The sequence below is a fragment of the Rhineura floridana genome, chromosome 3 (assembly GCF_030035675.1).
Source record: "Rhineura floridana isolate rRhiFlo1 chromosome 3, rRhiFlo1.hap2, whole genome shotgun sequence".
In the NCBI taxonomy this organism is placed as follows: Eukaryota; Metazoa; Chordata; class Lepidosauria; order Squamata; family Rhineuridae; genus Rhineura; species Rhineura floridana.
Window position 1 is genome coordinate 112,964,751 of NC_084482.1, and position 27,180 is coordinate 112,991,930.

Here is a 27,180-nt window from a genome sequence, read left to right on the forward strand (position 1 = left end):
AGGGGTCTGTAGACATCAACTCCAGGAAATGGAGTTTTAGGCCCACTGTTAATTGTTTGCAAAGCACTTTGAGGGTAAAGTTGCTCTCTGTAGCAATCTTGATGCACCATCCACATCTACTGCAGTGCCCAGTGCAGTGTCTGCTGCAACTTCTGAGTGGTTTCAGTTGATGCGGCCTGATGACGTGGACAAGGTGCTTGCAACGATGTGGCCAGCAACGTGTCTTCTCGACCCTTGCCCTTCTTGGCTTATTAAAGCTTGCCGAGGGGGTTTGGCTGAGTGGATCCAGGGGGAGTGAGTGCCTCTAGCTGCCCTGACAGAGGCGGTGATCCGACTACTCTCGAAAAAGCCCACCCTGGACCCATTGATTTGTGGCAACTTCCACCCAGTCGCAAATACCCCCTTTATAGGGAAGGTGATAGAGAGGGTTCTGGTGCAGTAATTGGAAGTACTCTTGGATGAAACAGATTATCTTGACCCATTCCAATCTGAGTTCAGACCTGCTTATGGGGCTGAATTGGCCTTGGTTGCCCTGATGGATGACCTTTAGTGGGAGAAGGACAGGAGGAGTGCAACCCTCTTATTCTTACTTGATCTCTCAGCAGCTTTTGATACCATTGACCATAGTATCTTTCTGGGCTATAAATATGGATTGCCTTTGGATTGCCTTTGTGCTGTGGGGTGCCACAGGGTACCATCTTGTCCCCCATGCTGTTTAACATCTATATGAAGCCCTTGGAAGAGGTCATCAGGAGATTTGGGCTGAGGTGTCAGCAGTACGTTGATGATACCCAGCTTTGTTTCTCTATAGTATCTGAATCGGGAGAGGGCGTGCAGGCCCTGGATCGCTGCCCGGACTCAGTGGTAGGCTGGATGAGGGCCAAAAAACTGAGTCTGAATTCTAGTAAGACTGAGGCACTGTGGGTTGGTGGTTCCTGAGTTCAGATAATTGGTCAGTTGTCTGGTTTGGATGGGGTCATATTCCCTCTGAAAGAGCAGGTTCGTAGTCTGGAGGTACTCCTGGACCCATCTTTGTCGCTAGAGGCCCAGGTGACCTCAGTCGCTAGGAGTGCTGTGGGTCATTTCTGGATTGGGATAGCCTGACCACTGTTCTCCATGTAATGGTAACCTCCAGGCTGGATTACTGTAATGAACTCTATGTGGGGCTGCCCTTGTGGTTGGTCTGGAAGCTACAGCTGGTGCAAAATGTGGTAGTGCAACTGCTCACTGGGGCAGGGTATTGCCAACATGTCACCCTGATGCTGAAAGAATTGCACTGGCTGCCCATTAGCAACCAGGCTACATTCAAGGTCCTGGTTTTGGTGTACAAAGCCCTATAATGCTTGGGACCAGGATACCTGAGAGATAGTCTTACCCTTTATATACCCAGTTGATCACTGCGCTCTGCAGGTGAGAGTCTCCTGCAGATACCATCTTATCAGGAGGTCTGTTCCGCACAACATAGGAAACGGACCTTTAGTGTAGTGGCACCTACCCTTTGGAATTCCCTCTCCTTAAATATTAGTTAGGCACCATCTGTTATCTTTTGATGCCTATTGAAGACCTTCCTCTTTCAACAAGCCTTTTAAATTGAGACCTTATCCCAGTCTACGTCTGTGTTGGAATTGCTTTTTAAGATGTTTTTAAAGCTTTTTAAAAAAAGATATTTGTAAAGATGTTTTTGTTTTAATATATTTTAAAGTCTGTTTTTATTATGCTTTAGAGTGTTTTTAGTGTTTTTGTTTGCCGCCCTGGGCTCCTACTGGGAGGAAGGGTGGGATATAAATCTGTGGGTAGGAGTTGCTGGTCAGTTTGTCCTTCCTGACCTAGTCTCACAGCAGGGCTTTCTGCAGTGCTGCCAAATGAGCAAAACTGAAACAAGGAAACTAGCACTCCAGTCCAAAGCTCATTTATTTGAAATGTGTCCTTTATCCTGACCATACATGAAAGCTGTCATCATCTTAGAAATCTCTTCAAAGCAGATCTGCATAGAAACTATTCCAAATGGTAAAGTATTTTACATGGTGTACCTTCCCATGCCTCTTGGCTGATTTTTCAATTGCATTAGAACAATCATTTTATTTATTGCAGAACAGCATGTGAAATGGCATCCATGTGGTTCCCTTTTCAAGTTGCTGCTAGCAAGGCTGGATTAAGGTGGTTGGGAGCCTGGTGCAGTTCCCAATAGGGCCCCCCTCCCCAAGAAAGGAATGCATGATTTTTTTAAAAAAACCTTATTGAATTAATGTATGTTTGTTCATTTTATTAGATGTATTTCTTTGCTGCAACACATGCATAATGTCTGAACGGTATGCAGTTTTAAAAACACACGCTATAATAAAATAATGGCAGATTATACACTAGAAAAGGCCAGAATAAAAACAAATGTTGTAAGTAGGTGCCTAAAAATAAAAACTGTGGGTGTAATATCAGTGAAATGACAATGAGTCTACAAAGCAGGAGTCTTTCCTTTCAGTTGACCTTTCCTTTGCTGCTGAAAAATTGATTGTGATTTCAAAATCTACACTGTGCAGAAGACTTGTTTCAGCACTCATCAGCACCAAAGCATTCAGTCTTGCGTTCAGCATGCTTGCCCTCAGTTCATTTTTTCTGAAGGAAACATCTACATTTAGAAAAAACACTCCATTTTGTCTCTTATAATTTTTAAGGATTGTAATGGCAAACATGACTGTTTTACAAAGCTTTTAAACTGAAGAAATTCTTCAGGAAAATATTTATCAAGACCTTTTGGATAATAATCAAGTAAATTTGTAGCAGCACTGAGGGTATTTTCACTTGACATCTTAATAAAATTGCTGAGGAATCCAAACTTGTAGGCATTAAGCCATGAATTTATGCAAGTGGATAGATTGCCCCTGAAAGACCAGGTTCGCAGCCTAGGGGTCATTCTTGACTCCCAGCTGCCCATGGAGGCTCAGGTGTCAGCAGTGAGCCGGGTAGCTTGGTATCAATTACATCTGATACAGAGGCTGCGACCCTACCTTCCGGTCCATCTACTCCCACGGGTGGTGCATGCCCTGGTCTCCTCTCGCTTAGACTACTGTAATGCACTCTACGTTGGGCTACCCTTGAAGACGGTTCGGAAATTACAACTGGTACATAATGCAGCGGCACGGTTGATTAAGAACAGCCGCCGCCGGGATCACATCACTCCAGTGCTAAAAGACCTGCACTGGCTACCAGTTGTTTACCGAGCCCAATTCAAGGTGTTGGTGTTAACCTTTAAAGCCCTATACGGTGTCGGTCCAGTTTATCTAAAGGAGCGCCTCCAACATCACCAAATATGCCGCCTGACGAGATCAGCCTCACAAGACCTTTTATTTATTTATTTATTTATTTTGCAGATTTATATCCCGCTCTAGTTCAGAAATTCCAAATTCAGAGCGGTAAACAAGTAAATAAGTCACTAGTACAGAATCATACAAAATATAACAATTATTGCTAAAAAATCAGAAGTGTTTCCCTTTATTCTTAAAGCTGATGACAAACCAGGGTGTGAGACCAAGAGCCCTTTCCTATGCTTAGCCTCCACAACTTCAGCTTGGTAACTTCAGACTGGCTCTGAACCTAGAGGTTCCATACAGCTAGGGTTACCAACCGTACTCTTTTAAGAGTACATGTACTCTTTTTGAGATGGTGCAACAGCATGCTCTTACTTTTCACTTGTCGAAGCCAAATGTACTCTTTTTGAAATGACAAAAATGACAAAAGGCAGTACGGTCTAAATATCCATTGATGGACCCCTTTGCTTCTCCAGGTTCAGAGGTAGTCCTGCTCTGATTGTGCAAAGGGAGAACAAACAACAGAAAAGGGTTATTGGCCTCAAGCCCTACTGATGGCCTTCCTGGTGCATCTGGCTGCCATTGTGGCAAGCAGGATGCTAGACTAGGTGGACCTTTGGTTTCATCCAGTCTGGTTGCTCTTATATGCGGAGGGACTCCCCACTACCACCACTTTTTAAAATTGCTTCTGGTTTGTTGAGTCTATTTTTTTTTTACTAACTTGTGCAGACACCTCCTTGCTTCCAGAACCCAAGCAAGCTCCACTGTTCTGAAGCAGCAATATTTTTATTTTGCATACTATACTACCAACAGAAAAGACAATAAAGCATTTTTACCCCACTCTTCAGCCAAAAAAAGCTTCCGGAGTGGTATACAAAGATCAGTAATAAGACAAATCCTAATCAATAATAACCCCTTAAATATTTTCAAAATCAGCCATCTCTTTTCCACACACTTCTCACCACTGTCACTTTGTGCAGAAGTCAAACATAAACCTCAACATGCGAAGTTTAACCCTGGTCAGATTAAATTTAGCCAAACTCTTAACTTTGTTCACACAGAACACTATAAATTGCTTCCTATCACCAAACCTCCAAACTTTCTCCTCATTTATTAGATTGCTTTTTGGAGGGGTGGGGGTAGGAGGGAGATAACAAAAACATTTCAAATTAATAAGGCTGTACAGTACTAATAACAAATGTACGTTGTGTTCTTGCACCTGACTGACTGCTGCTGCAAAGTCTGGGCAACCTACAGAGAGATTAGGAAACAGAAACTAAAGGGAAGGGGGGGACATAGCTGCTCATTAGGACCCAGGGATTTCTGTGCTCTGATGTTGACTTGTCAATCACAGCTCTGACTTCACTCATTGACTAAAAACACAGAAAAGGCAGGAAAAGCAAGGCTGGCTCATCTCTGCACATTTTGCTTCCTAACTTCCTTAATCTATGGCCAATTTATTTACTTTTTTTAAAAAATTGAAGCTCAGAATCTGGGCTCTCTTGCAGGCTGCGCCTTGGTGCAATTACTCCAGTTGCAGTATGGATAATCTAGCCTTGGTTGCTATCACTGTATTGTGTGCAGGCCTGGTGCCAGCAGGTGGCCAGGTTGGGCACTGGCTGAGGGTCCCTATGGCTGGGCGGGTATAGCTCCCACTCCAGGATCTGTGCTAGCAAAAAAATACTTCTACCACCCAGGCAACCCCCTGCCACCACCAGCGCAGGCTAGCCATGCCACTTCCCACATTGCTGCATCAGCACGCTGTGCACATATGTTTGTCATAACCCAAGATAGCAGCAGGGATGCCCCTACCATCTTGGGTGATGGTAGGTGTGCACACACAGCATGCTAATGCACTGAAACAGCAGACTTGTGCTGCTACGTAGCCACCGCCTTTGAGGGCAGCTGCAGCCTAGTGCCCAAGGGTCCACTGCAGTCTGGTGCTGGTCCTGATTGTATATCGCAGTCTTAAACCCATTGATTTCTGTAACACTCCTGAATGAACTTAGGATTTTAACATAGGGGATACATTTCTCATGATAGACCTGGGAACTGAACTCCCAAATTACCCATCCACTTTCCCATCACTAAACATTTTCAACTCTCCTGCTAGATGGAACTTCGAAACCTGTAGAAAATGAGTTCTTGGTAAATCAAGAGGGAAAGCCTAAATGGAGAGCCTCAAACTTTTGAACACATGAAGTTGTTGTATAATGAACTGGAGAACTGTAGAGTTAAAATCTACCTTAACATGTACACTATGTTACTCCAGAGCAGCCTTTCCCAACCAGTGTGCCTCCAGATGTTGTTGGACCACAACTCCAGTCTTTCCTGACCATTGGCAGTGCTGGCTGAGGCTGATGGGAGTTGTGGTCCAACAACATCTGGAGGCACACTGGTTGGGAAAGGCTGCTCCAGAGAGTTGAGGTATACACATAGATAATAATGTATGTAGAAATAAAATGTTTTAATACGAACGTGTATGCTGGCAAATAAAAATACTCATAAAAGTGCACATACAATAGTGCACATAATAAAACAAAAGCGGCCAAAGGACAAATTCTGTGTAGGACCCACGTCCATACAAGATAGAGGATGAGAAAATCAAAACAGTACCAAACTGTTATCCTAAATTGACTGCTAAGCAATGGCCTATTAGCAAAACTCAATACCCAGAGAATTCAAAGTGCATATGTTGGCCAGATGTGTTTCGACTGGTTGGTAAAAAATCTTTTGATGGGATTCGAGAATGACTGAGAAAATGAAATGAACAAATTGAATCTATAGGTTATCCAACTATCAGTCCATATCCCAGAATATAAATATTAATCAACATCCATCTGCAAGGCCATTGAGAAAGACTTTCCACTCGAAACGCATCTGGCCAACATACGCACTTTGAATTCTCTGGGTATTGAGTTTTGCTAATAGGCCATTGCTTAGCAGTCAATTTAGGATAAGAGTTTGGTACTGTTTTGATTTTCTATCCTCTATCTTGTATAATGAATCAGGCCATTTGTCCATTTAGCCCAGTATTGTTTATTCCAGGGGTAGCCAACATGGTGTCCTCCAGATGTCACTGAACTATATCATCCCTGACCAATGGCCATATTGGAGTTGGAGCCCAACCACATCTGCAGCATGCTATGTTGTCTGTCCCAATGTACACTGAGTGGCAGCAGATCTTTGAGGTCTCAGGCAGGGATCTTTCTCATTATTTGCTTACCTGAGATCATTTTAATTGATGTCGAGGATTAAACCCAGGATCTTATGCATGCACAACATGTTTTCTATTGCTGAGTTCTGATACCTGCCAATATAGCCTCCCTTTCCCCCTACTTTATCTGATAAATGGAATGGAATTTTTGAAAAAAATCACACAGTGCTCTGAACTTAAAATGACACAGAGAACAGATTTTAAGTTGATAGCAACCTGTTGTAAAGTCTAGGCTTTGCTAGAAATCAGCATTCTTAACTAGATGCAATCCTAACCAAGTTTTGTTTTCTCTTTTCCTTTCTGTCTCAGGTCTGCTAGCAATCCTGATTCCTCGGTTGGACATTGTCATTGCTCTGGTGGGCTCAGTGAGCAGCAGTGCCCTTGCCCTGATCATCCCACCCCTTCTGGAGATTTCCACCTACTACTCTCAAGGCATGCATCCACTCACCATTGCCAAAGATATCCTGATCAGTTTCATAGGTTTTACTGGATTTGTGGTGGGGACCTACGAGTCTCTCTTTGAACTCATCGTACCAACTGTTCCCACTGTTTCGAATGCCACCAGTATCTTACACTGACAGGTTAACCTATCCACAGCTTTTATTTCTGCGTTGCTATAGAATTTTTCAGCAGTTTGGCTGGATCCTGATTTCTTTAGTAGCAACGGCAGTGACTTGTTACTACTTCTTGCTTCATAAACATATTTATTTTGCAGGTATAAAGGCAAGGCAACAGTGGAAAAGACAAGATTTGGATCTTTTATTCTTCTGTGTACCTTTGTGTACAAATTGGGGGTTGGTTTTAAGAGCCTTCACTGTACAATGATTAGCCTTTGACTAGAGTGGAATACTGTTGTGTGCTCCACTCTGATTTTCTCAATTAGAAAGACACTAAATGGTCTGCAAGGATCTCGGTTTACACAGTCTCTGGAATCTAGAGAATTAAGAAGCCTAGTATTGTCAAAAGGTGTTCTTATGAAGCTCTTTAAACATCATGTTACCAGCCCTTGGGAGGAGAACCCAAGGATCAAGGGCATGGCCTGAAGGCACAAAAGGCCAACCTCTTGCTGAAATGAAGCAGGTTTGTGCCTGGTCAGTAGATGGGTGACCACCTGGAAGCCACACGTATGCCACCTTGGGTTCCATGACAGAAGAAAGGTGGGATATTAATATAAGATTTAAAGCAAAAAACAAAAAAGCCCTCCACCACTTCTTTGTTGCAATTTTGAAGCGCTTCTCTTTGACAGCGTAGAGATTGCATCAAGCTTTAACTGTATTTCCTTGTGTAAATTCCTCCATGTTTAATGGGAAATGGCAGGATTAAGCACAGGATAGGGGAAGAGACAAATGGAAGTCTGCTAGCAGTTCTTAAAATGGATGCCATAGACTGAACAAGTTAGTTTTGTTCCCTCCTTACTTTCTGCCATGCCTCTTCTCCACCTTTGGGTGCATATGGCAATAACAATGGTGTCATAGGTAGGCTCAAGCTCAATAGAGTATGATGCATAATATTTGGGCACGTTCAAATGGTCTGTATGCAAAAGATGGTGGTGTTTCTCACCAGTTCTCCATGACAGAGTTGATATCAAGCATACTAGGAGAAAGGTTCATGTACGAGTTGGGCACAGGATATGGAGATAGTTTTGAAGAGAGAGGTAATTTTAATTATGGGAGATGGTCAGTTGTAGGATGCAAACCACCCTTTCCTTGTGAGTTTTGCAATGGAGCATTTGCTAAAGTTAAGGGGGGTGGGAGAAGCAATGACCAGACAAAATATGTACAAATCAAAGTAGTTGAACCTGTACCCAAGTATTGTGTCATAATCCAATGGAAACCTAACTCTGCATGCAATAAGGATGTTTTACATGAGAAACAGCAAACACACCCGTATATATAGAGATGTATAAAGATTTTGTGTGTCTCTTGTGGCTCATGTCAGATTATTGGGAGCCTGCTGGCAAATGTGGTTTTGTTGAAATTAATCTGTGCCATCTTCACATAAGTACATTTTTAACTATACCTATTGGTTAAAATGTCCTAAGGTAAAAGGCCCTGAAAAGCTAACCAATCAAAGACATGAAGAAATAAATAAGTTGCATATGTACATGGAGATGCTTATTTTTAAAGAACCTTACTCAGAATGAGAGGAGAGGGCTTTTTTTGTGAAGCAAAAAGAAGCAAGGCTGCAAGGAAAGGCTGCTTTTCCCCTTCCTTCCTGGCAGCCAGCCTGCCTCCCTGGGGGGAGGGGGTCACAAAAAGTTTTAAGCTTATAAAGGGGCCCCCGTACTCATAAAGGTTGGGAACCACTGATACAGATTTCATAGTTGCATTGTTCCCATAATTAGCCTGAGATAAAAAGCAAAATTTAATGTGCCAGCTTGCTTTGCCTTTTTAGTCTAAAATATAAATTTTCCATGCTGATACCATAAAATAACCATAAAATAACCATAAAATAACTCTTAGAGTGCAGTCTTAAGCATGTCTGTATTCAGAAGCAACTCCCACTAAGTTCAGCAGGACTTAACTTGCAAGTATGTTTGCATTGGACTGCGAGCCGGTATGGTATAGCGGTTAGAATGTTGGACTAAGACCTGAGAGATCAAGGTTCAAATCCCCACTTAGCCATGAAGTTTGCTGGGTAACCTTGGGCCAGCCACAGTCTCTCAGCCTAATCTACCTCACAGGGTGATTGTGAAGATAAAATAGAGAGGAGAATCTTATGTGCCACCTTGAGCTCCTTTGGAGGAAAGGTGGGATATAAATATAATAATAATATAATACTAGGACTGCACACTTAGCATTTTAACAAGGCCCATTTAAAACCTTATAATGAAAATGCACCAAGTTCCTTCTATGTTTTTGCTCAGAAGAATATTTTGCTTGTTATGGCATTAATTTATCAAGTATCTCATATCACTTTTTCCAGTAGCTGAAGTCCTTGGACATATAGCTTGCATTGCAGTGTCTTGTACTTTTATTCAATTAGCCAAGGTTTCTGAACTACTGACTTAGGTCACAATCCTATACTCATTTCCCTGGGAGTAACCCCCCCTGAATTTAACGGGACTTGCTTCTTAGTAAATATGTGTAGAATTGCACTGCTAATTTCTCAGCTAAACAAATGAAAATATGCAGATGGCAGCTGGAGACTTAGAACAAAAAACAACATGGCTGCCTTTACAGAAGTGTAAAAGCCCAATTTCAGACCTCCCATAATCACACCATGGAATTAAGAGTGAGAGATTTCATAAGTATCAGAGATAGCACTTCAAACATAGTACTTTAAAATTCATTAAAAGTTTCTGTAATGGATAACTTGACTCAAGTGTGTAAGTAATAATGTTGCTCATATTTCCTTCTTAAAAACTTTCCTTTAAAAACATTCTGGCTTTAAATATGTAATGATGAGGCTTTATCTGCTACTCTCCAATGTACTCTATCAGTTTTAATACCATTCTCAGAGAAATATCGGATGGCTTTCTATATCCCTTCTCATTCTCATAACACCGCTCTGAATATATCCTTTCCTCTGAGGTGGAGCTCAACTTTGCACTGGGAAAATATTCCTCTTCCTACATGGTGAGGAAAGCAGGAGTTCAGTTTACAGTAATAGGAGAAAAACTGGACAAATTCAATATACTGTCATGATACTTAATGCTGAAACAGTAATAAAAATTACTTCTGTTTCACCAACTGAGTCCAGAAGACCAGCATGAGCATTCACAGAGCAGAGCCCCGATGTGTCATTTGGTTGAAATGTAGGTCCTAGAATGCTGGCACAAGATTTTTAGATTATATTTTTAGATTGTAGATAGAACACTCACATAGCTTTAAGCCAGAATTACAGTAGACAAAATTAAATTGCTTTAAGCAGTAACTTCACATTAGTAACTTCTTTTTTATGGGATAGTATTTAAACAGACTATTCCTTCAAGACTGTTTCTCATAAGTTGCCAATCAATTTGCCAGGATCAGTGCTTACACTTGTAAGGTCTCTCACTACTCTTGTATTTTGAGTTTTTATGGGATTAGTATCTGTATGAAGGTTATCAACTGTTTGTTGTGGGGTAACATTGTAAAGGAAAGCAGTGGATGCAGAAACCCACAGAACAACTGGACTTAAAACATGAAACAATTAGAGAACCTATTTTGCCTTCATTTAGCTATGGAGTTCATCCAACTTCTCATTTGAGTGCCATAAAATTTGCTTGCATGTCCTCTTAAAAATAACCTACTGAAAGAAAATTATTTTTGCACTGTTAAGGTCAGAATACTACTCTCTATTTCCTCTTTGTATGACAAAGACTCATCATTGTCAGCTTTCATTACTCCTAGAATGCCCCGTGTTGATAATAGCTATTATACATTCAATGTATCACTGCAGTTAGAAACAAATGAAAGCTTGTCCATAGTTGTCTTAATCTGCCATTGTACTGGTACTGTAATAACTTTTATTCTAACACTAGTTGAGATACTCCTTTCAGTGAAAATAATGGTTCCGTCTGACTCCCAGATAAATAAGCTGCTTTAACATCCATGAATCTTTGAGGGGGGAGGAGAGCCACAAGTATAGTATCAATATCTGGATTACTGCTAATTATATGTGTTGTTTGGGTGAGTGCAAATGAACATCTGTGTAATCTTGCTAATGCTGTCAGGTATGTGGTGGCCTTCGGGAGGTATGAGGGTTATGAATTATATCTGTTTTCCTTACTGTTCAAGGTACCATACACATGAACTGAGGCCTAACTGTATCCTGCATAGAACACAGATAATAAGCAACTTTATAGAGAGGCTGAATTGAATATTTTTGTTCTGTTAAACATTTCCAGCAGCTTGTCATTAAATCCAGAAAAGGATTTCCATTTGCCAGTTTCTAGGCAATTACTATCTGGTTAATTTCAAAATAGTTTCTTTGTCTAAGTGAGACAATAGCCTGATGTTACAAATACTGATTCTCTCCATGAGAGTCATCTATATTGCATCTATTTTGACTTTGAAAATGGATTAAAAGGGCATTTCAATCCTAAACCAAATGTATGCTTTGATTTTAATTTATTTTTTAAAAAAGACAATAACAGTGACCACAATTGTGAAGAAGATGCAGGCAGAATCAAAATGCAACTTGGATCTTCCCTGAAACTTCTATGGGAGGAGGATTGCTGACCAGGGTCCCTGTTAAGTGGCTCCTAGCATAAGCCTCAAACTGCTAGTATTCAGTACTGTACACTGACACACACAAAATAGTTGCCAGATTGAAAAAAACATAGCATTTATCTGCCTTCCCATAGAGGGCTATGGGAAAGCCTTGTTGTATGTGCAGATCCAGTCTTTGGGATGGAGGTTACTCTGGATTTGCAGCTTTGGGCCTTTGCCTGTGAGTAGCTAGAAGGGAATATGGGGATGTCAGTGCTCCTTTTAAGGAGCTTTGTGTGCTGTGTCTCATATTTTTATAATATAGGGCAGAATCAAACAAACCAATTTTAGGCTAAGTTAAACTTGGGGGTATGCTGATGTTTAACAAAAGTGATCAAGCAGAGGAAAATGCATATGATTATCCACAAAATGATTTATAAGATGAGGTGACTTAGACAGGCAATGGTTGGGTGTGAATTTGTGCGCACATGCATATAGAGTCATTGGTGTATTTATTTGTGCCTAAATGTGCCAGTTGCAAGCAAATATTTTGTTTGCTGCTACTGCGCAAAGCCAGTGCAAATACTCAGATGTGTGTGTTGTAATGGTGCTGTACTTTAATTGTGTACTTTACTGGATATTTTATTCAATAAAGTCTATTTTTTACTTTATTAGTGTTCCACAGTGACTTTGAAATGTTTTTGGATTGCTTGTATATGGCTTTTAATGTCTAACTTCCTCATTCTAGTTATTTAGCCCTCAGTGAGCGAGGACCGTGCAAATTTAAAGAACTAGGTTGATCTTCAGTATGAAACTTGATGAGATCCCGCCCAGTCTTGTGTGTTCCAGTTGTTCGGATTTGATTTTCCTGTATTTTAATTATTGTGCTTTTCGTTCTGTAAGGTTCCCTGGGAATTTCTATTGAAAATTTTGTATATAGAAATAGAATTTTAAAAATGAATAACAATAATGTGGTGAGGTATGATTTGTCAAGGTGGGATCTTGATTACAAACCTGGTTCTAATGAAGAAAAATAAACTAAAGCTATCTAGTCCTGCCTTGTTATGCCTGATAGTATGTTTACCGTCAACCTTGATAAACTGTTTTGTGAGATCACTGCAACAGGCAGATGGTTCTCAGATTCTGAAAACCAAACTTCAGTCTTCCTCTTTCACAATTTAAACACACTATTCTTATGGGCTGTTCTAGATCCATCTTTTCAAGAGAAGACTGGGTACCTCTAAGTCAGGAATGGGCAACCTGTTGCCCCCCCTCCAGTGTTGTTGAACTACAACTCCCATCATTCCTGATGATTGGCTATATTGGCTGTGGCTAACCCTAACCCCAATCTCTGCTCTGAGGCCTTGTTCTTACAAGCTAGGTAGATAAACTGTATCTGGATTGTCCTCCTTCAGATTGCAGGTGGAAGTTCACATGGTAGAAAGCTGCCCCTTTGGGGGAAGGAACATTCATATACATGGAACCCTAGCATGCCAAGGAGGAGGCTAAGCTGGAACCTTTCTCCCTCACATGCTTTTGTATGGGGCTGCATTTCATTTAAACCTCCCCCACCTGCAATCTGAAGAGGAATGCAGCCCATGAAGTTTCTGGTACTTCATCTGTTTGTGAGAAATACAGTATGCTTAATTTTGCCTCGCTGGAATTGGATTTCTAATCTACTATAACACTTTTTACAAACAAATTTATTGTGGCATTAGCTTTTGCAGACTAGAGTCAACTTCATCAGATGTATAAAGTGTAATCCTCAGTTGTCAGGTATATATAAACTTGGGTATAAAAGGGGAGAATGTAACAGGGGAGTTAAATGACAATAAACAGAATAAAGTATTTTTTAATAATGTAAGAAATGATTGGGGTACATACCCTTCAGAAGAACATACATTTAAGATACCATTTTAGAAATACTATTGAGACCAACTTTGCTCTGATTTTAACTTCGTTATATAAAATATGTCACTTATAAGTAGTGCTTTATTACCTGCATTGCAAAATTCAGTGCTGTGAAATATAATGCAAGTTATATCATAGAATAATTGCCAAGAGCCAGTGTCTCTTAATTGGGTTTTTCGTAACCACTTCACACAGTCTGGAGAGTAGGCTACAAGAACTTAAGGCTGGAATTGATTCCTTGTTTGTTTTTCCCCTTATGATCTCCTGTTTAGAATTCAGCATGTCAGCAGTATCCAATAGTCTGTGAAATTAGAATGTGACAGTACTGAAAACTGGACACCCAATTTTGAGATGGGCACATTTAGTGCTGATGTAAAAAATAGAAATGTTTTTGGGTGGAGAGAGAAGTGATCAAAGAGGGTTTGTATCTTCTGTCTGAATGTTTGACTTGGGTGGGCAGGCATAGAAACAGCTGTGTGGTTTTCTTTTCTTTTCTGGATACTGTACGAATAGATGATGGGCAAGAATTAAAATATTATTATGCTTGCACCCATTCTGAGTGGTGAGAATTTTCAGGGATACCTTTGTGTACCCAGGCTCATTTTCCTTTGGAAAGAGGCCACATGAAGCTTAAAGCATTTTGTAATATTTGCTTTTATTTACAAATGCACAGGTTGAGCATAAGTGGAAGTTCGTAACTTAAACCACTCAAGAAAAAACTATTCCCCTATCAACTAAATCAGTATTTTAAATTAGGCATCAAAAACCTGTGGATCCTTCTGTTCTAGAGGTTTTTGCAGCGACTTAGTTTTCCTCTTAAGCTCCTTACACAGAAAATCTCAATGAAGGCAGTTCACACTGTCTGCTGCAAGTAATCAAATGCTGGATAACTGAGTGGTGTCCATGAATGTGTCAAGTGGCCTTTGGCAATGGCAAAAAAATAAGTCTGACATATGGGACTTTGCCAGTTCTGTATGTCAGATGTGTGACTCTTCTGACAAAATGTATCTCTGGTCATTTTTCTACACTTTGCTAAATGACTTCAAAACCATCCCTGAGGAATTAGCAATCACCACGTACTTTCCAGCATGACTTACTTTGTCTCTGGGGATGCTTGCTGGTTTTGCATGGATTGCTTATTTACACAGGGATGCCTAGTCTTGGCTTCATATGTTGGGAGGGAAAGGCATGTCCATCTGCGTGACCAAGCTGTGGCATTCTTTAAGATGTTACCATGCCTAGTACTTAGAGCATCCTAGTCTATCATTTTAAAAGGCTGTTCAGGGCCCTTTATTGATAACCTCTGTCTGGCATCTATGTGTGTGTGAGAGAGAAAAAGATGATGATTTCTAGATAGTATTGCAGCCAATCCTAGCTGGCTGTTGGGGCTTTGGCTGTGCAGCGCTCTATTCAAGCATTGACAGTTAGCACAATGCTTTGAAGCCCTAACAATTAGCTGATAGTTGGGGCTTCAAAGAATTTTGCAGGTGTCGCCAATCTGCTGGTTTTTTGGCCCAACCCCTTTTACCTGCCCTTATTCATGGTAGGACATCAGGTGTATGGCAGGTGGGCGTGGCTTGGCTAAATTGGGCTGGCAGGCCTAATTAGGCCTGCAGGCTGGAGGTTCCCCACCCTGGTTGTATATACTATATTTATTTATCTATTATTTGATTTATATCCCGCCCTTCCTCCCAGCAGGAGCCCAGGGCGGCAAACAAAAGCACTAAAAACGCTTTAAACATAATAAAAACAGACTTTAAAATACAATAAAACAAAACATCTTTAAAAACATTCTTTAAAAAAGCTTTCAAGACTTTTTTTAAAAGGTTAAAAACATTGGTTTTTTAAAAAAAGTTTAAAAAACATATTAAAAAGCAATTCCAACACAGACACAGACTGGGATAAGGTCTCAACTTAAAAGGCTTGTTGAAAGAGGAAGGTTTTCAATAGGTGCCAAAAATATAACCAAGATGGCGCCTGTCTAATATTTAAGGGGAGGGAATTCCACAGTGTAGGTGTCACCACACTAATGGTCCATTTCCTATGTTGTGCAGAATGGACCTCCTGATAAGATGGTATTGTTGGCTTGTGTGCGTTGTTGTGTGAAACAGCATACATTACGTTGGAGTTAAGTTGAGCAAGAAAACGTCTTCAGAGCATGTTAAGAGTCTTTATTAAGACATTAAGGCCAGAGGCTTAAGAGTAAATACATGTAGAGATTCTTCAGTCACCCCCCTTCTGGGTACATCTCTCTCCATAGATAAAACACAAAAGACAGCCTCTCAGCTCAGAGGCATAATTCAGAAGAGCAACAACTCACATAGACTCTGTTACAACTTTCCCAGCTGTTATCAGATGGCTACCATAGCAACGGCCCTGGCCGTCCGTTCCCAGACAGAACATAGACATAACTCCCCCTTAACCACAGTTACGTCTTCACACTTGCAGGCTTCATGGAAAACTACTAGAGACAGTAATGCCTACTGGTCACCAGCCCAACAGCCTCCCTTTTTTCCATTAAGACTGCAAAATACACATGAAATACATCTCCATAATACATAGTCATACAGTCATACATTTCAGTACATTGCATTTTCAGTTCAGTACAGTTCAAAAGTATATCTCAGTACATAGCAGTACATTTCAGAACTTTATTCACTCAAACTTTGGTTCATTCCAAGCCTTGTCACCAGTTTGCCAAATTTCTCCTCACACAAAGGCTTGGTCATTATGTCAGCCACCATGTTGTTAGTGTCACAAAATTTTAGGTTAACAAACCCCTGCTGCACACAATCCCTTACGTGAGAGTATCTGACACTAATATGTTTTGTTCTCTTGGTATGAGCTTCTGATGTGGCTATCTTAATGCAGGTCTGATTGTCTTCATATACAGTAATCGGAAATTGCATATCAATGCCTATCTCCTGCATGAGTATTGCGAACCATTGTAGCTGATTACAGGCCTGTGATAGGGCCACATACTCGGCTTCTGCACTTGATGTTGCAACCACATTTTGTTTCTTGCTACTCCAGTCAATGCATGACCCATGCCACATCACAACTATGCCAGAGGTTGACTTACGACTGCTCAGCTCCCCTGCATGATCTGCATCCACAAAACATTCAAGACCTCCTGTCTTTGCTCCTGACAAAACCAGACCCTTTGTCTTCGTGCCTTTCAGATAACGCACTATCCTTTTAATCCCTTGCCAGTCAGCCTCTGAAGGATGCTCTACCTTCCAGCTTAAAATACTGACTGCATTACATATGTCTGGGCGAGACACCTTCACCAAATATTGCAATTTCCCTATTATGCGCCTGTACTTCTCAGGATCTGTACAAGGCGTCTCCTGCACATTCTGTTGGAAAGCCACAACCATTGGAGTCTTCACAACATTGCATTCTGTCATGTTGCATTATTTATTTATTTTATTTCATTTTTAAACCGCCCATAGCGAATAGCTCTCTGGGCGGTGTACAAAAGATTAAAAGTACAGAAATACAAAATATCACAATAAATAAACTGAAACAAAGAGATTTAAAATTGTAACATTAAACGCTTTAAAATGCCTGGGAGCATAGCCAGGTCTTAACCTGGCGCCGAAAAGATAGAAGCGTCGGCGCCAGGCGTATTTCCTCGGGGAGGCTATTCCACAATTCGGGGGCCACTACAGAAAAGGCCCTAGATCGAGTAACTGTCCTCCGGGCTTCCCGATGGGTTGGTACCCGGAGGAGGGCCTTAGACGCTGAGCGAAGTGATTGGGTCGGTTCATAGCGGGAGAGGCGTTCCACAAGATACTGCGGTCCCACGCCGTGTAAGGCTTTATAGGTCAAAACCAGCACCTTGAATCTGGCTCGGAAGCAAATAGGTAGCCAGTGCAAACGGGCCAGAACAGGTGTTATATGCGCTGACCGGCTGGTTCTCGTCAGCAGTCTGGCTGCTGCGTTTTGCACTAGCTGAAGCTTCCGAACTGTCTTCAAGGGCAGCCCTATGTAGAGCGCATTACAGTAATCCAACCTAGAAGTTACCAGAGCATGAACAACTGAGGCGAGGTCATCCCTGTCCAGATAAGGGCGTAGCTGGGCTACCAACCGAAGGTGGTAGAATGCATTCCTTGCATTCATTCTTCTATGATCTGATTTATTTTACTTTCCTGACTCAATGTTATGCTTCCGTCTTCTGCACGCACAATATCCGTGCCTAAATAGTGTGTGACAGGCCCCAAATTCTTTGTGTCCACCTGCCTGCTCAGTTGCTCCCTTTGATCCCAAGGTTTTTCTGCAACTTTAATGCTTCTACTCAGAATTAACTGCTGTGTTTCTGGACACCAAACTTTGAAATATGCATTCTCTTGTGCTCTAGGTGCACGTTTGCCACGTCTCTTACCCTGTGGCTTGTAAACTCGGCTGCGATGCACTCTTTCAGGCATCAGCCTGACTGCATTACATGAATACTGTGGCTGTGTGCTTTTAACAGCTGTCTCTTTACAGCTCTGACCGTCATTCTCTTTCCGCCCCATTAAACTCAAGGCATTAGCACACTTCACACCCATGGTCATTTTAAACTGCCCTTGTGTCATGAAACCCTGACAGACAGCATTTTCTCCTCTCTGCACCCAACATTTTCCTTTATCAAACCAGACTGAAAATTGACAACTCACCAGTTTGCCCACTGATAAAATATTATGAGCCAAGTCCGGAATGAACAAACAGTTTGACATTAGTCCAAGTTTGTCAAATTTAATCAGACCTTTAGCTTCTACAGATTTCCGTGATCCATCAGCAAGTAAAACAAAGTCCTGCTCATCTGTAGACGTGTAAAACAGACTCCTGTCTTTGATTAATATATGGCTTGCTCCGCTGTCGACAATAAAGTTAATTTGTTCCAAGTCTTTAGACTTCTGTTTACAAACAAAGTTCACACTTCCCTTCTTCAAGCCTCCGTCCCTGGAGTTTCGCTTGACTGGACAATCTTTACGGAGATGCCCACGGGCCCCACAGGCAAAACAAGACTTCAGCCGCTGCTGCTCCCGCTTGTTTTCCTGTCTGCTTTCGGCAGCCTGCTCCGGTTCGGCATATTTTTCCTCCTTGCTTCTGACAGCTTCCACCAGCTGGGCTCTCTGCGCCTCCTGCCTCCGCTGCCATTCCTGGGACAATTCCTGCAACGCGTCCCACATCTTTTTAGCCGACGGCTCATCTCTCACACACATCAGTAGAGAATCCGATAGAGCCAAGATTATAAACGCCTGCGCCGTCTGGTCTCGACGCTTCCAGGCCGCGGTCGGTACCGCCAGGGGTTTTTCCTCAATCACGTCCCATAAATCCTCTGTTATCAGCAAAGCCCGCATCCTCGGCTTCCAGCTGGCAAAATTCTTCTCATTAAGTCGTTCCATCGGCAAGCCTCCCCCAGACAGGTTTACAGCCATGTTGCTCACCTCCGTCTGGTTCAATCAATCAAGCTGCCCTCTCTGGAACTCCGTCTGCTGTTCAGACCAGCAACTTACTCCTGTGTAATGCACTGTGGAGCGTAACCATCCTCTGCTACCACTGTTGGCTTGTGTGCGTTGTTGTGTGAAACAGCATACATTACGTTGGAGTTAAGTTGAGCAAGAAAACGTCTTCAGAGCATGTTAAGAGTCTTTATTAAGACATTAAGGCCAGAGGCTTAAGAGTAAATACATGTAGAGATTCTTCAGTCACCCCCCTTCTGGGTACATCTCTCTCCATAGATAAAACACAAAAGACAGCCTCTCAGCTCAGAGGCATAATTCAGAAGAGCAACAACTCACATAGACTCTGTTACAACTTTCCCAGCTGTTATCAGATGGCTACCATAGCAACGGCCCTGGCCGTCCGTTCCCAGACAGAACATAGACATAACTCCCCCTTAACCACAGTTACGTCTTCACACTTGCAGGCTTCATGGAAAACTACTAGAGACAGTAATGCCTACTGGTAACCAGCCCAACAGGTATCTGCAGGAGGCCCTCACCTGCAGAACACAGTGATGGACTGGGTATATAAGGGGTAAGATGGTCTTTAAGGTATCCTGGTCCTGAGCTGTATAGGGCTTTGTGCACCAAGACCAGAACCTTGAACTTGGCCCGGTAGCAAATGGGCAGACAGTGCAATTCTTTCAGCATCAGGGTGACATGTTGACGATACCCTGCCCCAGTGAGCGCTCTAGCTGCCGCATTTTGCTATACTATACTATAGCATGGTAGTGGATAGAAATTTGGATCCAAAGGTCCTGAGAGTAGAACCTGTTCTGCTGAGAGAGCACTCTCCTGTTGGATGAATGGAAAGGAGGAGGTTTATTTTAATTGATTCCTCCTTCCCCCTGCTGTGTCTCCCTGAAAAGTTTCTCTGGAAGGTTGGGTGAACATCTGGAATAGGGTGGCATGGTTGGCTGCAGGGGGAAAGGGGAATTTTCACCTCCCCTCACAATGGTGCTATCAGGGCAGGACTTTGGGGCATAAGTCAAAACCCCTGCTCACCAGAATAGCAGGATGGCCCCCAAAAGCCTCAGGGCTGACATACCATGTTTTGAGCAATGCACAATACCATCTAAAGAGACCCCCACGGACTATTACATCTGGTGTCTAAAATTGTCTAATTGCACCACTGCTCTTTCTCCCTCCCACACCCATCCACCTTTCTCTGCTGGGTCTTGGTCTTTCCCACAAACACTCTAGCTCCAATCCATTGCGATGCATGTGTGGTGTTATTTGAACTGCATGATCTGCATTTCAATTGTTTGTTTAATTTTATGTAACTCATCATGGGGACTTTATCCTTGAAGAGCAGTCCAGCAGCCTCTATACTAAATACAGTATTTGCCCCCCTTATCACCACTATTAGTTTTATTTATGAACCGAATTTATAGACGACTGTTCATTACAGAGTAATCATAGAACATTTCCCAACATAATATATCAAAACAATTCAATGGAACCAAAAATAAAATACCACTAAAATAAGTTAATAATAAAACCATCACATGTAAAATGGCAACATATCAGAAAAACCTAGGGCCCTCAATATTTGGTTATGACTTAGGAGAAGTATTAAATGAGGTAGATCCACTAGCCCAGCCTTTCCCAACTAGTGGGCCACCAGATGTTGTTGGACCACAACTCCCATCAGCCTCAGCCAGCATTGCCAATGGTCAGGAAAGATGGGAATTGTGGTCCAACAACAGCTGATGTCCCACTAGTTGGGAAAGGCTGCACTAGCCCAAGGGTTTCCGCTTGTGCAACGGAACTTCCCCTCCCTCTCCTCTCCCCATGTGCCCCCTGCACCCCACCCAATCTGCTCTGAAGGGTTGTGAGACCTAAGAACAGTTTCAGATGGGTGGGGGGAGGGAGACACAGGGAGAGGAGAGGGAAGGTATTTGTGCAGTTAAGACTCCTTGCACTAGCACAGGTGTGGGGAACCGTTGGTTCTCTAGTTGTTACGGAACTCATAAATCCCATCGGCACCAGCACTCATGACCAATAGGCAAGGATCATGAGAGTTGTTGTTCAGCAACATTTGGCAGGCCCAAGGTTCCCCATGCCTGCACTAGCAAATCTTGGTTGGCTGCAGCCTTCAAGCAACAGCTTTGATCCTTTGACAAGCAGGAGCAAACAGGTATGTTTTAACCTGGTGTCGGAAGCTCAGCGAGGTTGTGGCCATCCATGCCTTCAGACAGAAGAGAGCTTCATGCTTTGGGCACCACAACAAAGAAGGCCCTATCCACGCTGCAAGCTACACCCACTAGTTGGACAACAGGAGCACACACTGACCTCAGGGTGCACATTGGTTTCTAAGAGTGGAAAGGTGTTCCAACAACTACTTGGCTCCCAAGTTGTGCAGGGCTATAAAAATCATACTTTAAATTAGGTAACATAGAGGCAGTCAGTGCAAGTCCTACAGAATGGGTGTTGTGTGACTCTTGTGGGGATGTTCCAGTCAGCACTCTAGCAGCTGCATTCAGTACTGTGGAGTAAAGGGTGCCCTGTGCCTGGACTCACACACTCAATCTAACCTAGTTCCCAGGGTGCATGTAGAGAACTGGGTGGGATAATCCCCATGAACACCACATGTGGTTCATTTTAGAGAAGAAGAGGGTTAGGAAACAAATGGGATTGCAGAATGGTGGGTGGGTGGCTGGGACGGACGGCAGAAAAATCTGGATGTTGCAACAGATTTTTTTTTTTTTAAATGCCTAAGACTCCCATTCACTTGGAATGTTTTTATGGGGAAAATGAATTTAGCTGAAGTCTCAGCCAGATTCCAGTGACCAATTATTGTATCTCTGGGAAGCTAAAAGCTGATCTTGGCATCCTAATGAAGCAGCATCACAAGTGTAACATTCTCACATTGGCCTCTGGAAAAGCCTGTCCTGGAGAGTGAAAATCTGTCTATTTAACATCCACCAGAGGGCACTGTGCTGCTTTAGAGTGTGTCGTTGGCACCTTTACTATTGACAACTGTGCCAGGAAAAACAACATAGCCCTACAAGTTGGCCTTCCTGGTTTATCAGTGTATAGTACAAAAAATGCAGCGTTTGTCACCCATTTGTTGCAGGGGACTGAGGCATCTTTCCTTAAGTACTTCTGTTTTTGGTTATGCTGTGTTTTCCTAGCAGCCAAATACCAAACAGAATTCTTTCCTCTAGCAAACATAGAAGCATAGAGTTGGAAGTGCCCTCAAAGGTCAGTGAGTCGCCATCACCCCTGCAGATGAGATCCCACCACTACAGCACTCTTGACAGATGCCCATCCACCCTCAGCTTCAAAACCTCTAACAGAGGAGAGCCTGCATATTTAGAGGCAGTCTGTTCTACTCTACCTCTCATTTAAGTCCTCACCAGAGTTGGCTGTGGAGACCATGTCCAAGTGCCTGGACTCCGTGAGTGGATGGATGGGAAGAAACAGGCTAAAGCTGAATCCTGATAAAACGGAGGTACTGCTCGTGGGAGACAAAGGAGGGTTGGGAAATATTGACCTGGTGTTTAATGGGGTAAAACTGCCCCTGCAGGACCAGGTCCGCAGCCTCGGGGTGATCCTTGATTCCAGGCTGACCATGGAGGCTCAGGTTTCATCGGTATGCCGGGCAGCTTGGGGTCAATTGCGTCTCATCCGAAGGCTGCAACCCTACCTTCCTGTCCACCAGCTCCCACTCGTAGTGCATGCTCTGGTCACCTCTCGTTTAGACTACTGTAGTGCGCTCTACGTGGGGTTACCCTTGAAAACAGTCCGGAAATTACAACTGGTACAAAACACGGCGGCTTGTTTACTTACGAATAGCCGCCGTTATGATCATATCACCCCAGTGTTATACAATCTTCACTGGCTTCCAGTTATTTTCCGGGCTCAATTCAAGGTGTTGGTATTAACCTTTAAATCCCTATACGGTTCCGGCCCAGTATACCTGAAGGAGCGCCTCCACCGTCATAAAGTGTGCCGCCCTACAAGATCTGCCACTCAGGGCCTTCTCTCGGTCCCACCAGCTAAAGTGGCTAGGTTGGTGAGGACTCGGGAGAGGGCTTTTTCTGCGGCAGCCCCCACGATTTGGAACTCCCTCCCAATGGATCTTCGACATGCCCCTTCCCTAGATATATTTCGCCGGGGCCTGAAAACTTGGCTTTTCCATCAGGCCTTTACGACCTTTGAGACTTCCAAGGTGCACTAGTTCAATTGAACAATCTACTAAATACTGTAATTTTTGCATTGTACTGTACAGGCTATATTGTTTATTGTATTTTATCATGTTTTTATTGTACGCCGCCTAGAGTGGCCACTGGCTAGATAGGCGGCCTATAAATTAAAGTTTATTACTATTATTATTATTCTACTCTTTTGTTCTTTTGAATGTGCTTCTATTTTATTGTAACAAACTCTGAGAGCATTCTTGCAGTACGTTTTTTTAAAAATCTAATAGAATAGGCAAAGGTGTGAACCATGCATTTTCACACATCCATCTCAATACAGTACAATTTTAGGTATACATATTTTTTTTAAAAGACCAACGTAGGTCTACACTTAAAACATGGAATGTGGGGATTGGCCTTTGCGTGAGTGAAATATTTCCGACTTAAGTGTCGTGACGGATACCTCTTGTCACAGGCAGTTTCAATGAGAGATACGTCTGACTCTTCATGCCCCCAATTCTTTTTAATTTTTTAACAGTAAGTTACCTCCATGCAGTACATTTAAGGCACTCTTGTACCACTTCAACCAACTGTAGTTTAAGGATGTTGACCTCACAGAGCAACAATTCCCAGCACCCTTAGCAAACTACAGTTCCCAGGATTGTTCAAGTGGTATGAGTGCTTTTCCTATATGGTGATCAATGCACTTTCCTGACTGGGCTACAACTGCAGTCCTGGAACGCTGATACACCACTAGGAGTTTTTAAAAACCAGTTCTGGAGACTGGTCCATTAGGGCAAGTGGGGCACTGGCCCACCAACCTCATCCTGCACTCACTTGCCTGCCTTCCAGCTTACAGCCACTGTAGGGGGTGGCCCTGGCTGCCAGCTTCCTCCTCTCAGTGTTGTCCTTGTACAACTCAGCAGGGAGGCGGACAAGGACCAAACTAGAAGTTGTTGGTTCTGCCTGTTGTTAACTCTGGCTCCACCTACTGTTGGGCTCCCTGCCTTCTGCCCTACTGTCTTAATGGGCACCAGCTACCACTGAACACACAGTTTGCAAACTTTTCCAGTGAAGTCTCTGCACTGGGGAAGAAAGGTAGGTCAGTGCTGAACTATGTGATCGTATGCAAAAGGTCCCAGGTTCAGTCCTTCTACCACTGCCAGGCTGGGCTAGGCAAGTCTGAAATCCTAAAGAGCTGCTGCCAGTCAGTGTGTAGACAATACTGTATTAGATAAAGGCATGGTGTGACTTAGTAGTGGGCAACCCTTTCAGGTTTCTGTCTGAAAACAGCACAGTTGCCCCACCTACACTGGCCATTTTCAGGAATATTTGTCAAGTATTTTCACAATATTTGTCAGGTCTAGGCAAAGCTAATGCTGGTGTGTCATCTAGCTCTATTTACAAACCATTACGAATGGTAGCATGATAATTTCACCCAGCAAGGCTACCTTCTGTCCACGTTCTCCAGCCATTATAGTTACAGAATAATCAGACCTGGCAACGGGTTGGCATGGACAGACAGTTGCCAGTGGCCTAAATCCACAAGAAGGCCACTGCTGTGCCTGCCACAGACCCCAAACACCAGCTATTGCAATCTGGATTCAATTTTTTCCCCAGCACTCCGTTGCCTAGCACAGACTTGGTGGCTATGGTTGGCATCCATCATGATAATTTCCCCACAGTGCCTCTGGGACCCATCATGGCAGTGCTTGGTCTAGAGTGATGCTACATCCAGGCCCCAGAAGCATTGTGGGGGAATTTTAATGGTGGGTACCAGTAGCAGAGTTTGCTGGCTATACTAGCTGTTTCACTGCTGCTGCTGTACTAGCCTCACACTGGCAAGGTAAGGGGGGTTAGCACAACGGAGGAGTGCCAAGGGTGTGCCGACCCTATCAAGTTCAGTGCCAGGGATGAAATTAAAAAATAAAATGAACTTTGAATGGGGAGGAACAGTGCACAAGACCCATTGTGTACTCACATAGAATCATGCAAATGACTGCTGCACTCGTCAAGAATCTTAGCTTTGCCACTGGATGCTTCAAATTTATTATGGAATGACTTAAGTCAGCAGCTGTTCAGAAAGCCTTGATGTCTCCACACTCCAAAACTCAAAGAACCCAAGTGGATTTCTGTTCAGATATCGAAAACTGCTAGTGGTTTCTGAAAGACATTAATTCATGCTATGGATTGCAATTCCTGATAAGCTCTGCTACCCACTTCCCTTTATTTTTTGGCCTTCATCAGATATTTAGATAGCAATTTTCTGCATCGCTGCTAATCAAAGCTTCCAAGACCCAGTGCCAAATTTCTCCAAATGTCCTTGTATTGAAAATATTTTTATTGCCCAGATTATACTCTTGTGTTCTGAAATGGCTGGGAGAATAAAGAAGGTTGGTTGTATTTTTAAACAGTGAGGAGAAACTTGGCTGACATAATAATGAGATGTGCTTCATTTAAAGGTGGTTGCATTTTACTCCCATGCCCACAAGTCTTGGGACTTTTTTCTTAGCGTCTACTTGCTGAAACTTCTTCTTTTACATTCCGGTTAATGGCACAAGAGTTCTCTCCTTTGCATCTGGCCACCTTACAGCAGGGATCGGGAGCCTGTGGCTGTCCAGATATTGCTGAGCTCCAACTCCCATCAGCCCCAGCCAGATAGTCAATGATCAGGGATGATGGGAGCAGTAGTCCAACAACATCCAGAGGGCCACAGGTTCTGCTAACTTCTGCCTTAATGGGAAGAGTCTCTTTACAGAATCTTTTCCCCGTTTTAATAATGGAAAACAGGATGTATAGACTGCCTGCCATAGTGGCTACCTATATAAAAAAACCCTTTTTATGGGTGTGGGTTGTCAGACATGGAAGATCAAGAGAGTATCACCATGTATATATGACACATAATTTTGCGAGTGCGTTAAATCCATACCTGTTCCAATTGTGTCCTGAGCAATTCCCACATTTCAGAAAGTCTGATCCTGCAAGTTTACTTTGAAATGTGAATAGGTGGCTTTTGTGCTGGGCTCTTGTGACCTACCCAGACCTATCCTCAGATATATATTTTTTAATTTCAAGAGTTGCGGGGACCTTGCAAACCAGCTATTTGTTTCTAATTTGTTAGCCACCTCAAGCTCTTTACAAGAAATGTGGGATAGAAATGTTAATTTTTTAAAAAATAGTGTGGATCTCCCAGGAATGATCTGAGGAGGGAAAGATGGGGGTGAAGTTTTTCTTTGTTAACTTTAAGTGACATAAGGGGATATGCGTTATAAATAAAGCCAGAAACAGTATTATAAGAGAAGGCAGTGCTAACTCCTTCACAGAATTCTTTTGCTCTACAAATGTTCTTGTATGGTGGGAGGAAATGCAACTGTTGACTTTTCCAGGAGAGATTGAAGAATCATAGGAAGACCCTAACTGAATTCAAAAGTTTTACTCGCACATTCTGCCAATGCACAAGGTTGGGAGCAGGGCTGAGCAGAGTCCTCACAGCATCAGTATCACACTGTCAACTAGTCCTGCCCCCTGATGTCTGCATGCAGCCACACACACAAAGGCTACATCCTTGCAGAGATTTATGCTGTACGTGTGGACACCAGGTGGGACTACTTTGTGCATGTGATGTTGGGGGGCACATTCAGAGTAAAATTTGTGTTTATAGAAATGTCCAGTGCAGGCTAAAGAAACAAATACACATGGATTTAGTATAGCAGGTTGCATTTTATATGTCAGAGGGTCCAAACAGCTGCATGTTCATCCCCTCACCTCATTAAACAGACTTTCAGCTTGTTGAATAGGTCACCCTCTGCTTTTCCTTTATTGCATTTTGGTCTATATTAGGTCTACCACATGAGTTGTTTCAACCTCAGATGTTCTTATTGCTTGTTGCACTGGGATTGCTTTCCGAAGACGTCACAAAGAAACTTGGCCCGGTATTTTGGCCTGCTGCTCTTCGTTCAGTCTTGAAACGTTGGTGAA

The 27,180-nt window shown here is 42.8% G+C and overlaps 1 protein-coding gene across 3 annotated transcripts in view; it reads left to right on the plus strand.

The window, feature by feature from the left end:
* The window catches only part of LOC133380333 (proton-coupled amino acid transporter 1-like), an 88,917-nt gene extending 76,209 nt beyond the window's left edge, over positions 1–12,708 (plus strand). For all 3 annotated transcript variants that reach the window (XM_061617421.1, XM_061617422.1, XM_061617420.1), the window contains one exon: positions 6,829–12,708. In XM_061617421.1, coding sequence (XP_061473405.1) covers positions 6,829–7,097 — 269 coding nt within the window. In that variant the 3' untranslated portion in view covers positions 7,098–12,708. The remainder of the gene's footprint in view (positions 1–6,828) is intronic.
* Positions 12,709–27,180: the final 14,472 nt, after the last annotated feature.